This window comes from Phocoena sinus, chromosome 13 (assembly GCF_008692025.1).
Source record: "Phocoena sinus isolate mPhoSin1 chromosome 13, mPhoSin1.pri, whole genome shotgun sequence".
NCBI lineage: Eukaryota > Metazoa > Chordata > Mammalia > Artiodactyla > Phocoenidae > Phocoena > Phocoena sinus.
The window spans coordinates 54,733,229-54,748,453 of NC_045775.1; the positions used below are offsets into that span (position 1 = coordinate 54,733,229).

Sequence of the window (15,225 nt, forward strand, 5' to 3'; positions counted from 1 at the left end):
ATTATGACATAGTATGAGTGTGTTTCGTGTCTGGTAATTGCAATCATTGTTGCTTTTGTTGTGGTCATCCATTTACAATGCTTGGTGTCAGTCTGTTTATCTCTTGTAAAAATAAAATATAGTGCGTGTGTGTGAAAAAAATTATTAAAAAAAAAGAAAGTCAAGGCTTTATTTAACATCTTAATTTTGAATATTTATTATTGGAATTTGCTACAGGTACCTTGATTAAATAAAACCAGTGTGGTTTGTTTAAATATAAAATTTACTCTTAATAGTAAATATTATTTAAATCATAAAAAAAAAAAGCAAATTTGCCCAAAAGTATGTCCGGAGTCAGATGATTCCATCTTTGTAAAATAAATAAAACAAAACAAAAAATGTATAGATAGATGTCTTGAGACCCCAAGGGTAAGCTTGAGGAACAGCAGATGGTCTGCTTGGCGAGAGCCCAAGACTCACCTTGCTGGGTTGGGTTACACACACTGAGTGGATCTAGAGGTGGAGGTGGTGGAGAACCAGAGTCAGTTTTCCCTCTGAGAGGTTACGAGGAGGTGGGTTTGGGAGGAGGATGGGCAGGAGAAAAGAAAGGGCTAGAGAGACACCATGCCATAGGGAGAGGAACTACTTCAGGGATGTCCTGACAGTTACTCTGCAAGTCATCAGGCCTGTGGTGTGATTGCCACTTTCTAGAGTCAGTTTCTCAGCTCAGATTTTTTTTCTTTTTTTTTCACACTATTGAAAAACAAAACTCCTCACTGGGTTTTAGGTTTATAAATTGTCAGAAGAACTTTCATTTACTCATTTTTAAACCACTCAGAAGGAAGACAACGGAGCTGGTGTTTGCTGCCTCAAACACCAGAAATCACACTGTATGGTGTTAAAGAAGAAAAACCTGGAGAACAGTGAGAAAGGAGGAGAAAAATGCTTTGAATTTAATGGAAGTTCATGTCTATATTTCCATGTGTTAATAATAGGCAATGTACAAACCATCATCTCCTACAATTGTTTTATTACCTTCCATGCCTCTCTAAGCCTTTATCACAAGCCTTCGTGTCCACACAGATGTAACAGGTTTACATTTTTAGAAAAACCATTTGACAACGATGGCAGTTTTATCCCTTTATAAGTAATGAGAAAATGTGTACCTTGATGGATATCAGTGCACAGACACATTTATTCTAATTTGAGACCTTCATCACTATCCCTGTAAGTCAGCTAACAAAGGTTTTTGGTTTAGTTCATTGGGTCTTCACTTCAGCTTCCTTATCAGCAAAGAGCAGGGCATTTAAATACAACATTGAATAAACAAAATATTTTAGATCGAAGTGATTTTTTTATAGATTCCATTTAATAAAAACTGATTCACGAAGGTTGGACCTTCAAGATGGCAGAGGAGTAAGATGTGGAGATCATCTTCCTCCCCATAAATACATCAAAAATACATCTACATGTGGAGCAGCTCCTACAGAACACCTACTGAACGCTGGCAGAAGACCTCAGACTTCCCAAAACGCAAGAAAATCCCCACATACCTGGGTAGGGCAAAAGAAAAAAGAAAGAACAGAGACAAAAGAATAGGGACGGGACCTGCACCAGTGGGAGGGAGCCGTGAAGGAGGAAAAGTTTCCACACACTAGAAGCCCCTTCACTGGTGGAGACTGCGGGTGGCGGAGGGGGGAAGCTTCGGAGGCTAGGATAGGTTTTTATATATTTGCATGGAAATAGGTACCCAACATGATTCCATAGGAAAAAAACAGATCATAAAATAGTATTTATAATATTATCTTACCTTTATTTTTTTAATGTTTGTGTTTATATAGGTCAAAAGACCTATAACTACCTATCTCGCCCCCACAGGTGTGTATATATTAGCAAGCTGCTAACACTGGTTATCACTAAGGAGGGAGAATTGTGGAATTACAGTAGGAGACACTTCCCCTTTTTCTGTATTTCCATTATAATGTATTATCTGATGAAAAATATTTCTGGATGTTTTTTGCATTTTTATAATTTTTTAATTTTTAATTATGTACATAAAGGTACAAAAATTACAAATATATATTGTAGGGACAAGAAAATTTGACAGGCGCAATTTAAACACAAGCCTTTGCTATTTATAAGAACTGCATTGCCAAAAGAAAGGAGGAGAGGGCTACAAGCCAGTGGCTGGGAACCACCAACCCCAATTCCTTAGTGCATTGATTTTATAGGTTCTCTTTTATACTCAAGTACCACCCAAGATTCAACCTGTCCCCACACTACTCTAGGAACTGCTCTGTGAACCACAGGAAAGGCCTTGTGACACCTGGAATATGGGTCCAAACAAAGCACCTGCTGTGAAAACATGGGCTATCCATCTCTGGCAAATGCCCAACCTGAAGGATAGAAGTGGGATAACAGAGACCCCTTCTCCACCCATTCTCAGAATTGGTGGACAGCATGGGACACATGACTCACCTATTAAAAAAACTTCAGACAGTTATTTGAGAGGAGAAACTGAGAGTATACATTTGAAAATGAAGGGAGTCACAGTACTTGTTCAAAGAACAAGAGTCAGTAGGACAATAAGGAACTCTGTTTTAACTTTTAGAACATGTAACATGAGGGTCTGTGATTATGGAAGCGCTGATTCCTCATCACAGATGCCTACTCATTTTTGAGAATATGCAGATATTAACATTTTGCCTTAATTGCCACTGATATTTCTCTGTTTAGTAAAAATAAAATGTCGCTTCTCTGGAAAGATGTAGAAAGAATGAAGGAAAAAAGCAAAGGATGGATGACAATGCAGATCAAATTGAGAGAGTGGACATACCAGTTAATGTTGTTAAGTGGTTAAATAATAAGTTAATAGCCAAAAGAAAAGAAATGGTCCCTTGTCTTAGTAGTTCTCAACTTTTGGTGCATTTTGCCATCACCTGTGGAACTTCGACTGACACAAACTGACGCAGAATTTTGATTCGCTAGTTAAATTTTTGACCATGCAAATATTTTCACTCACCTTTAACCCTATGCTCTTCTCAAATGAGAACATGTTTGCTTTGCTAAATCATAAGGTTAGAAGCTCCATGATGTGTATCTATCAGCTCTTTGCTTCTAAAATGATTTTTCTTACACAACTCTTCCTCTCAAAAACTTAAGGTACTCTAGGGAATATCCCTAAATGGATTTTTTTTTAGACCTACACTTTCATCATTTTTATATCAACAAGAATAAAAGTAATCATTGGAATAACAATGAAAATTTCTCTGGCACTTCATAAAAAGGGAATAGTTACTAGGTTGAAAAGGAATCCATTAAGATTATGGATATAAGTAATATCTAAATAATTTATAGGGGTATTTTATAAAAGCAATCCTTTAAAATTTGCTCTATTTTTATTGTCAGTAGAACCTTATCAATGTTCTATTATGACAAGCATGTAAATGGTTAAAAAAAAAAAGAGAGAAACTTTGAAATGATGCCTATTTGTGTCCAGAGCTGTTTTAACATACTAAATTTCATACCATCAATTTCATTCATTCAATTACTCATCCATCCAATAGCTGTTAGATGAACACTACACAAGGCACTAGGGATACAGAGATGAAAAATACAGTTCTTTCCTTTAAAGTTGTGAGTTTAATGGGGTAGATAGTTTAAGAAATTGGAAATTACAATGCTTATGATCAGAACAATATCATGGGTATACACGAGGCACTGCAGGGGCTTAGAAGAGGAGCAAAACCTTTGAGTAGGGGGCCCAGTACAGAGAAGATATCAGTAAAGGTTAGTAGGAGGAGTAATTCTTGATCTTTGAATTTTATCTTAAGGGAAAAAGAGAAGCCAGCTGGTTTAAAAGGAGTATCATACGTAATAATACTACTACTAACTAACTAACTAACTAAATAAATAAATAAAAGGAGGACTTCCCTGGTGGTCCAGTTGTTAACACTCCACGCTTCCTCTGCAGGGGGCACAGGTTCGATCCCTGGTCAGGAAAGTTCCACATGCCGTGCGGTGCAGCCAAAAGAAAAAATAAAAAAGCTGTATCATTCAGAGTTATTAGTCACAAGCAACCGAAATTGACATTGGCTGATTAAGGAGAAAAGAAATGTATTAAGATGATAGTAGATAGCTCACGGAACTTCCTGAATGACTCAAGAACCAGGCTCAGAGTCCATGCAGCCAGAAACATCCCCCCAAATCATGCCAGAGATCTAGTCCAGTGAGGATGCAGCTGAAGCTGGTATTGCCAGTGCCACTGGCCCTGGACATTCAACAGCAACTAGCCCCTGCTGCCTCATAAGTTCAGTCTTGCTGCAACTGCTACCATCACCATCAGCAAAAGTTCTCCACATTCTTTTTACTGTGTGTCATGAGCTCCTAAATGAAAGTCTAGAGAGAGGCATCTGGTCAGCAAAGCCTTGGTCACATGCTATACCTAGCTGCAAAGGAAGCTAGGAAAGTCAACATCTTCCTGTTTTCTTTACCCACTGCTGCCTAACAAACCACCTCAAAACTTAGTGGCTTCAAACATCAACAACAATTATTACAATACATCCCAAGATTCTGTAGGTTGACTAGGCTCAGACGGACAGTTCTGCTCCAAGTAATGTCTGCTGGGCCTAAAATCATCTGAAGGCTCATCCAAGATGGCTCACTCACATGGCTGGCTGTTGGCTAGGAGCTCAGCCAGCCATCTAATATTATTTTAATAAATTTATTTTCTGCTTAATTAGCCAATTTGATTGGCCGAGCATTACTTGATTGAGGAAAAAATAAGACTGAGGAAGAGATGGAACTGTAGCAGGTCAGTTCTCCTCAATGAGCCTCTTCACATAGATTGGGCTTTCCCACAGCATGGTGCTCTCAGAGAAGTTGTACGTTTCACATGGTGTCTCCCTTCAAAGTGGGAGCATTCCAACCAGCAAAGTCAGAAGCTTCAGATCTCTTAATGCTCAGCCTGAAAAGTTACACAGCACCGTCTCCACCACTTGTGTTGGTCAAATCAAGCCACTAGCTAACACACACTCAAGTAGAAGGAAGATAAACTCCATCTCAAAATGCAAAGAGGGGCAAAAACCCTGCAGCTGTCTTTAAGTCCCCATACTGGCACTTTCAGCTCTTATACTTGGAGGAAGGCTTTGCCTCCCACCTAGTCTCATAAGTTAGCAATTGTCTCAAACGTATGAAAAGGGGTTCAGATGCTGAGCTCTCAAAAAAAAAAAAAGTTAACTGACCACTGTAAGAAGCAGAAAGAAGGGCATTCCATGCGGAGGGAACAGTATTGGAAAGTCAGAGAGAGAACTTCAGTTGATACTGCCACTTAAATAGTGCAGTACTCATGATAACATAATTCTTGCTGTTTTCTTGCTAACGCTGCGTTAGAACTGCTCCTTGTTGAACAGAATTGTAATTCTACCATATTTGTGCATATTAGAGGGTTTAAAATAATTACAATTGATTTGGGAGTTGCAGTCCTTGCTTGTTTTCTCCTTTCTATATCTTTAAAACACTTTACAAGATCACTGTTTACAAGATCTGCTCCAGAATCAGAAATGTGTTTGACAATGATTGACTAGGGTGTGCAGTAATTTGGAAATAAATGTAAGGGAAATCCAAACCTCATATGCTCAGGCATTTTTAAGTCTTTTCTTTTACTTTTCATTATGAAAGTATTCAAAATAGAGAAAAGTAGAAAGAATAGTACAAAAAACACCAAGATATCCACCACCTTGATTCAATTCAATAATTGCTAGCATTTTGCCATATTTTCCTTATCTCTATGTACATGGTCTTTTTTTCTGAACCATTTTAAAATAAATTATACTTATTATATTTTAGTCACTTCCAAAAAGTAGGGAAATTCTCATACATGTCCATAATTTCATTATTATATCTAAAAAAGTTAATAATAATTTCTCAAGAGGATTTCATGGCCATCCACATTCAGATTTCCTCAGTTACCCCCAAAATGTCTTTTATAACTGCTTTGTTCAAATCAGGATCCTATTAAGAACCACGCACTATATTTGGTTATTATTTCCCTTGTCTCTTTTAATCTAGAATATCCCTTTTGAAGAGACCAAGTTATTTGTTTTGTCCAATAATCCAGGTACTAGATTGGTATGACTGTGTCTTTGTAGTCCTGTTCAACTGGTTCCTCCAGCATTTCCTGTAAAATGGAACATAGATTTAAAGGCTTATTTAGATTCAGGCTAAATATATTTGGCAAGAATACTGTGAACTTCTGTGATCTGTATGTTTCATCTGTGATCTGTGTACTTCACATTGCATCATATCAGCAGGCTCATTGTGGCCAATTGTCTTTGTCTTTTAGTTTGGGGAGGGGAAAGCAAAAATAATATATGCCAGCTTCATGAGGCAAAATAGTCTAAGACAGGGTCATGGCAGGACTAAAGGTGTGGAGAGGAATGATAACCAGCCCACAGGGATACTGTCTGCTTCTGAGCCCTAAGCTTCAGGCTTACTTGCTCACCTGAGAGACACTCATCTTGATGGTATTAATGAAGGGAGGAAAAGACCCTCTCTGGGATCTGAAGACAAGTCCTCTTCTCTAGCTTAGAGAAGAGAAAGATCCCAGCATAGCCCCTGAACAAGTCTTTCTTGCCCCATCCTGGGAGAAGTCTGGCCTGATTTTCTAACAAGGAAAGCAGTACAGCAACATTTACTTCATGGGAGCTACAGAGTTGTGAGAATTTAGGGTCTGGTGTACTTAAGTGGGCCCAGAGGCCAGAACACCAAAATTATTGTCTCTGTCAGCTCTAACACACCAGAAGAAGCCCAAAATGGCAGTAAGGAATCCTCTGGAAAGCTGGTGCAGAAATTTGGCTCCTGGAGTGCTTTTAAGTTTTTAGGTGCAGTAGCAGACACTTGAGGGGCCCAGGACTAACAGGCCCAGTGGACAGAATTAGCCAAAGCAGTACAGTAGCACCTGGCAGCTTCAGGGTGGCCTGGAGCAGGATTTCTCAACCTAGCAACTACTGACATTTTGGACTGAATAATTCTTTGTTGTGGAGGCCACCTTCTGCATGGCAGGATGTTGAATGGCATCCCTGGTCTCTACCCACTAGATGCCAGTGGCACCTCCACCCGAGTTGTGACAACCAAAAGTTTCTCCAGACATCGCTGCCGGTGCAGGGGAACTCTCAACCACTGCGCCACCAGGGAAGCCCTGGTCATAACTTTTAAAAAGCAAATAAAAACAATACTATCATTGGATGCAAATACAATGAATGTTAATGTTTTCATCATCTTCAAAACATTCAGAGATATTTTCCTTTTGTAATACAATTTCATAAGCATTGGAATGCTGTCTTCAGAATTATGTGTAAGATTACCAATTACAAGTTGGTTGATTGCTCACAAGTCAGCTGGCCAAACAGTGACTCAGTTTCTATATACAACGTTGGACACTGATTTCTGTATTGTTGTCCTTAAGTTAATAGAATTGGTTCCTGCATTTATTTGACAAAAACCATCATTTTGTAATCATATGTTATGTAAGAAATTAGGAAGATATTTTTCTGAACGCAGTTTTCTTTTTAATATTTTGATGTTTAAATTTATTATTTCCGTTTAAACATTTTCTTGATGTAGGGTCTGCTTTAGGATTTTGCCATATGCTTATTCTGATATTTCTGTTTAGCTGAGCTATCAAATTAGAACAAGCATGTGTTCATCTAAAATCAATTCATTTCCAGTATCTATACACACACACACAAATATTTTTGTTTCTTTCCTTCCTGGTCAATAAACACTTATAGCGACATATATATCGCGTATATAGCATATATATATATATATATATGGTTGCACACAAGCAAAACCAGCAGGGGGCGAAATACAATAGGATTAAATTTGACAAACTATATAGATTTTTCTTGCTTTAGTGACTGAGCAATAACAAAAAATCCAGCACCTCCACAAAACAATTGGTACTCCAATTTAAAGTGATGCAGTCTCCGTATATCTTACAGCGACTGAGTTGTAAAGAGACAAATGCGTGTCTATTTTAGCGCTCCAAGTTGTCTAGAACATTGCAGAGGCGGGATCAACCCTGATGAACTGCTTTTGTCCTTATCTTTCCCCTGATTTGTATAATTCCTCCACTCAAAAGGTGGCCACTTCCCTGTGACTGAGGGGGTGTTTTCCAACCTTGTTTCTTTGCGTAGCTGATGAGCTTTGCTATTCCGGAACGATTTTAAATCATTCAAATTGCCGGTGCAGGTTTGGCAAAAGTGAGCAGAATGAGCACGCGGTAGGGCTCAGGATTGCAGGAGAGGACCCCCGGGCTCATCATCCCGGACGATAACAATAATCCTTGCAGCCTGGCGGTCTGGTTTTTACAGTGGCCGGTGTTCTACATTACAAAGGAAGGGGAAAGGTTGTAAAAATGCAAATGACCAAGACTGAAGATAGAAAAATGTTATGACCGCTGTTAAAGAAACGCGGAAGTTGATTTGATTTCTTTAGTTTCATCGAATAGTCTTCCGCAGCATCTATGAAAAATGACCACCGTCTCAATACGTTAGCAAAATCCCCAATTTTTTTTTGTTGGTCTCGAAGACGATTTGTTAGTTCGGCAGCTGCTTTCCCTCTTGTTTTCCATTTTAAATTTGATTTAATTCTTCTTTGTTATTTCAATATGTCAGCTTCCTCTTCTGTCAGCTTAAATTAGAAAGAGGAAGGGACTTAGACGGTGAACGAAAAAGTCGTTTTTGGGGCGAAAAGGGCAAGCTGATAAGTGCTCTCCAGTAGGTTTTTGGTGGAGAAGATAGGGCTCCGTATTTCAAAACCTTTGCAATTCTTACTTAGAGAGCAAGAGACTTAACTCGGTCCTGAGCTGAACGTTGATGTTAGCCGGCTGAGGAGCACCTGTCCCTCTCCCGGAGCGCTGCTTCAGGAGCCGCGGAGGGCGAGAGTACTTCTTTCCCCCTCACAGCTCGATGACTCGCGAGGAAGTCAAGAAAAAGGGCAGCTTGCCCGCACCCAAAATGGCGGCCGGCGCTCTGAGCGACGGCGCCTGCGCAGGGGTAAGCGTGCAGTGACACTGATTCCCCCAGAGTGTCCTCCCCTCCACCCCCCAGCACTCACCAGCGCCCGGCCCCGACCTAGCCACCTGCGCCCGGAAGTGACGTGTCGGCGGCAGCGGTTCCCCCGCTGCATGATGGGAGAGTGTGTGGAGTGGGCGGGGGGTCTCCGCGGAGGAGGAGGTGGAGGAGGCGGCGGTGGCGGCGGCGGCGGAAGAGGGCGGAGGGTAATGGGATGGGGGTCTCGCGGCAGCGCTGAAACTCCGGGTGGGCGTCCATGGCGCTGCTTCGCTGACAGGGCTGAGAGCAGCCTGCCTTCCGCTCTCACCAGCTCCGCGTCCGAATAACCGGTCCTTCTCCGGGGAGCCAGTTCCTCCTCGGGCCCCTGAGCCATGCCCATCGAGGCCGCCCCGGACGAGCCAGGTAAGCGCCACCGCTCCGTTCCCCCAGCCGCGCGGGGGAAAGAGGATGGGGGACCCGGCCCAACTCACCGGTCGGATCCTCGCCCGGGCCGGGGGCACCTGCCGCGGAGCTGGGGGCTGCGGGGACGGTGCCGGCTTTGCGGGCCTGCGCGCTCTGGGCTCTGTCCTCTTCCACGGCGGGTGCGGGGACGCCGGCGGCGGCGCCCGAAGCACACGGCCCCTCCTTGCCATCCCGGGCACCGGCCGGGGAAGTGAGAGCCTTTCCAACGTCCCCGGCCGCCACCGTCTCGCCCTACCCCGCAGCTTCCACCTGCCCACAGCTCCGTACCGGCCGCTCCCTCCCTGGAGCTTGTTGAGAAGTTTGGGGCTTTGCTCCGGCTTCCTCTTTCTATCTCTCCCTCCCTCGTGACAGGTGTAAACACTGACTGCTTCGCCCAGGCCCTAGGCCAGCCTCGACCAGAATGTGATGCTTCCTAGGGTCTCTGAAGCAAGCGGATTTTGAGTCCTCCAACAGGCAGAGGAGACGGCACCAAAGGTCCATCATCCCTTCCTGAGAGGACCTTTTCTGCTTCCTTCTTGCACTCCTCAAGAAATAGTCTGCGTCCCCTCCCCAGACTGCGTGCGAAAAGTTGGACCATTATTCTTTTAAGTGTCCTGTTTGGCACGTGCTACGTCTTGCTTGGGCAGGGGACGGAGTATAGGGTGAACGGTGGTAGGATCCTTTCACCATTAGGAAAGTGCTGAGAATGACTAGGTTTTTCTCTTGTCGGTTAATTCAAGTTACAACTTGGTTTCCCACTGAATCTTCTATTGGGGCCGAGGGAGGGACTAACCCATACATGGAAATATTTTACTAGGGAGCAAATGAAACAAAATCAGTAGTTCCGTTTCAAAGTTCTCACTTTAGGAGAAGAAAAGTAAAACTTTACTTTTGAACTTTAATCTTCCCTTTCACCAGCTACGTTTTAGTTTTTTTGGTAGGATGGGAGGGGGAGACAGTTTAATCCTTGATGTTACCTTTATTTGTTGCTTTCTGTTAACCTTTTAGACGTGGACATATGCTGAACTCTAAGGGAAACAACTGTTTCAACGCTACTGTGTTGACATAATCTACACAGTTTCTCTACATTTTATATGCTTTGCCAACTTAAATATTGGCTTTTGTAGTACTCATTTTTAATTCTTTGCAGAAGTAGATGTGTTTAAACAAAGTATCTAAGGTAGTCTTCTAAATTTTGTCCACGATGATATTTCACATGTATTAAAACGCATATCCTGTGTAAAACATCTAGGCAAGTAAATGTTACCTATTAAATGCTCATTAGATCAAATTCCTCTGTTTATGTATCATTATATTATTAATCTTCAAGGCATAGACACCCTTTTCTAGATATCTATTAAAAGCATAGATATTCACATAATATGTAGGACATTAAATTTTAGTGTTTTCTGGTCTTTTGACCTAGAGACTATTATAAAAATAATCCTATAATCAAAACAAAGAAAATGTATCCACAATTGCATTGATAAATTTTGCAGAATCCAGTTGTCTACGAAAATCTTGTAATCCAGGTGAATCCTATTTTAAAACATCATTTTAAATTTTACTTTTTTTCTACTTACAGGAAGTTAAAAACTTGTTCAGAAAAATAGTGAAATTTATCAAATAATGTTTTATTTTGTGTGAAATTCTAAAGTGCCTCCCTTAACAGTCTAAGAAGTCTTTGAATAGCATCTCATTGAAGGATTACCCTACCCCTTCTCTCCCAAGCCTACCCCCAAAAGCTCATAAAAGGAGGACATTAAATTTTTAGGCATTTTTAAACAATCATACATTATTTAAATCAAACGTTGATATTCTGATTTAATTTTACCTACAATTTGTAAGTTAAAAAAATACCCTTTTCCTTATGCTTAGCACTTTCAGTTCCTCTTTAAGTAGGCTAGTGAACCTTTCCAGCCTGAAATTTATAAGTATTTCTAGTTTTTACACAATTTTGGAAACATCTGGTGTTATATGGAGTATATATACATTTCACTTTGATAATTAATCTTTTCTCGATCAGTATATATACACATGCCTACATACACATACACACACAATCACAGATTCATTTGCAACTTTATATGATAGTTACTAACACTGATATACACTACTTCCTGTGAGCAAGATACTTTTCTTTTTTTTTTTTTTTGGCTGTGCCATGCGGCTTGCAGGACCTTAGTTCCCTGACCAAGGACTGAACCCAAGCCCTCGGCATTGAAAGCTCAGAGTCCTAACCACTGCATCGCCAGGGAATTCCCAGCAAGATACTTTTCTAAGTGATTTATATGCAATATATTAACTCATTTAGTCCTCACAACAACCCTGTAAGCTAGGAGGTGGTATCCCCACTTTTCAGAAAGGAAACTTAGGCACAGAGATGTTAAGTAAGAGCCAAGATATAATAGTTTTGTTTTTCATATTTATATACTCTTTATATAGTTTTTAAAACATTCCAATGCGATATATTTTATGGGAATCGTATAATGTGTAGCAAAAGTATGAAAACATGCATTGGAATGATAAATTCCAAATCAGTAAAAGTTACCTCCGGAGAACTGGAGAGGAATAAGGGATCTAGGAAGAGTCCATGGTTTTTCAGCCCTAACTGTACTGTCTTTAAAATAAATCTGAAGCAGATTTGGTAAAGATTAAGATTTAACACAGCCAGGTGGTGTGCACTTGATCATTCACTGTGTGTATTTTTCTAAGCTTTGTTGTATGCTTGAAATCATAATAAAATACAAAGTTCAGGTTTTTCATTTAAAAACAAGGATCAGGGGGCTTCCCTGGCGGCGCAGTGGTTGAGAGTCCGCCTGCTGATGCAGGGGACACTGGTTCATGCCCCAGTCCAGGAAGATCCCACATGTCGCGGAGCGACTGGGCCCGTGAGCCATGGACGCTGAGCCTGCGCGTCTGGAGCCTGTGCTCCGCAACGGGAGAGGCCCGCGTACCACACACAAAAAAAAAGGATCACTCCTATCCTTCAGCAGTGTATATTTAAAAAGAGGACAGGAAGGAATTAGTGTTATTTTGTGTTGATTTCCTTTATATAAGGAGCTTTTAATTGAAAATATTTGAATTAAGAATTGTTGCCCTCCCAGGGGTCCTCTGCAGTAACTTCCCTTGCCTGGGCTCTTCTCTAATTGCTGCCAACCATCTCAACAGCCCTGTATCACACTTCTAATTTCTATTTCTGCCCTTAGCCTAGGGTAAGACTTATAGGTCTGGATTAGATGTATTCCCTGGGAAAGAGAAAAGGAAGACACTATATGTGGGGAAGAAGCAGGGAAGTAAGGAGTTTTGGAAAAGTGAAAAAAGAGGGAAAATAGGAGATTTAAGACTCCATCCTATCATTCCTCAGTCACCACCACCCCTATTCCAAATAACTAACTTAAGTAAACTTTGCAGAGACAAATTGCTAATAAATTAAAGGTTGTCTGTATGCTCAAAGCTTAATTTACAAGCACTATTTTGGTGAGTAGTTTCCATAGGAAAATTAAGTAGTAAATTAGAATAAATTCACTGCATGTTCTATTTATGTAAATATTTACAATATGCCACAAACCATTTCAATTAAATATCTACTAACATCATGGTGTTTTCTTCCTTTCATTCATACAGCAGATACCTATTGAGCACTCACTATATGTCAGGCCCTGTTCTAGGTGCTAGGGTCACTGAAATGATCAAATTAAAAAAAAAAAATAGCCCTTTTAGAACTTCACTTTCTTGGCATTTGTATATGTGTGTGTGCACATGCATGTTTGTGTATTGGAATCAGAAATTTAGAGTGTGAGAGGGCAGTGTTGTAGGGCTTTGTAAAAATTCTAATGTCTTTGGTTTTTTACTGTGTGAGATGGGAAGCTGTTGCAGGGTTTTTGAGTAGAGATGTGACATAATCTGTCTTTTAAAAGGATCTGTCCCGGGGCTTCCCTGGTGGCGCAGTGGTTGAGAGTCCGCCTGCCAATGCAGGGGACACGGGTTCGTGCCCCAGTCCGGGAAGATCCCACATGCCGCGGAGTGGCTAGGCCCGTGAGCCATGGCCGCTGAGCCTGCGCATCCGGAGCCTGTGCTCCGCAACGGGAGAGGCCACAACAGTCAGAGGCCCGCGTACCACAAAAAAAAAAAAAAAAAAAAAGGATCTGTCTGTCTGCTGTACAGTAAGTAGATTATAGGAGTGCAAGAGTGGAAGCAAGAAGATTTCATTAGGAGTTGGTGACTGATACAGCTAAATGATCATTTTGTAATGAATACAAATGTCAAATCTGTATGTAGTACCCCTGAAACTAACATAATATTGTACATAAACTGCATTTCAATAAATAAATAATACATCAAAAGTTAAAAATAAATAGATGAGGGCTTCCCTGATGGCGCAGTGGTTGAGAGTCAGCCTGCCGATGCAGGGGACACAGGTTTGTGCTCCGGTCCGGGAAGATCCCACATGCCGCGGAGCAGCTGGGCCCGTGAGCCATGGCCGCTGAGCCTGCGCGTCCGGAGCCTGTGCTCCGCAACAGGAGAGGCCCCAACAGTGAGAGGCCCATGTAACGCAAAATAAATAAATGAATGAATGAATGATAGTAGTGGCTTGAACCAAGATGGTAGCAATAGAGATGATGAGAAGTGGTAGGACAGTTACTAGAATTGGAACCTCTAAGATTTTCCCCATTGCTAAACTCAAAAAAACTCAATTGGAACCTCTATAAGATTTTCCCCATTGCTAAACTCATTGCTAAACTCTTTAAGATTTTCCCCATTGCTAAACTCAAAAAACTTCAGAGGTACATACTCCCTTCTGAAAAGTCAAGGCCCACACAGCCTACTTTCCCAGCATACTGCCTACTCGCTTCATATATCCTACATTCCAGCCAAACTCTATGATATGACTTCCTGCTCTTTGACAGTTGCCCCATGCTTTATCTTTAGCGCCTGCCGTTTCCTCTGTTAATTAAAATCCTTTGCATTTCAAATTCTCTTTCATGAAGTTTTTTTTTCTCATTTTCACCACTCTTTCCAGTCAAGTGAGATCTTTTTCTTAGAATCTTTAAAACCACATTTTACTTTATTTGGTGTTTATATTCTGCCTTGTATTAATTACTTTTACTGTCTTCCTATATTGGTCCTCATGATTAATTATAAGTTTCTTTAAGGTTGTGGCTCCATTACTCAGTCCTACCCCTTATAGAACCTATCGTATGTAGCAGATGCTCAGTAAGGTGCGTGTGTGTGTGTGTATAGTTTAATTTTTTAAAAGTCATTACAGAAGCATACAGAAGCATCGTAGAAAATAGTCAATCAAAAAAAAAAATTACACTCCCATTACCCAGGAATCCCACTGTAAACAGTTCAGTGCGTATCTTTCCACACATATATTTATGTACGTGTACTTTTTTACCAGAATGAAATCTTATCATACAGACTGTTATGTAGGTTGTTTTGATTTAGTCAGTTAGACTCCCTTACCACTTCAAGAAATTTTCATCTAAACTAATATTCAAGACCATATTCAGATTCTTCCCCAGTTAACTCAAAAATGTCCATTTACAGCTGACTTGGCCAAAACATTCACTCCATATTCTTCTGGTTATTAAAATTATGAAAGGGTAATATACTTTTACTGTAGAAAATTTGGAAAATGTGGAAAGTGTAAAGAAAACTGGTATGCCTCTTAGTGGCAAATATCCATCTGTTTTAACACTTGGGACAGAGTAGCACTCAATAA

General features: G+C 40.7%; 2 protein-coding genes across 7 annotated transcripts in view; one reads left to right on the forward strand and one right to left on the reverse strand.

Annotated features, from left to right (window-relative positions):
- Positions 1-10,779, reverse strand: part of LOC116764552 (insulinoma-associated protein 1-like) — a 33,458-nt gene extending 22,679 nt beyond the window's left edge. The window contains exons 1-2 of one of the 3 annotated variants that reach the window (XR_004352931.1): positions 8,161-9,093; positions 93-6,157 (exon numbers count right to left, since the gene is read on the reverse strand). Coding sequence is in view for 1 of the 3 variants with exons in the window: in XM_032653259.1 (XP_032509150.1) it covers positions 6,135-6,157; positions 9,100-9,688 (612 nt within the window). In the remaining 2 variants the exon portion in view is untranslated. The other 2 variants (XR_004352930.1, XM_032653259.1) reach the window with 2 other exon arrangements.
- AFTPH (aftiphilin) overlaps positions 9,165-15,225 on the forward strand; it is a 64,241-nt gene continuing 58,180 nt past the window's right edge. Inside the window, exon 1 of one of the 4 annotated variants that reach the window (XR_004352925.1) lies at positions 9,165-9,458. The gene's annotated coding sequence lies outside the window, so the exon portion shown is untranslated. The remainder of the gene's footprint in view (positions 9,459-15,225) is intronic. The other 3 variants (XM_032653254.1, XM_032653256.1, XM_032653258.1) reach the window with 3 other exon arrangements.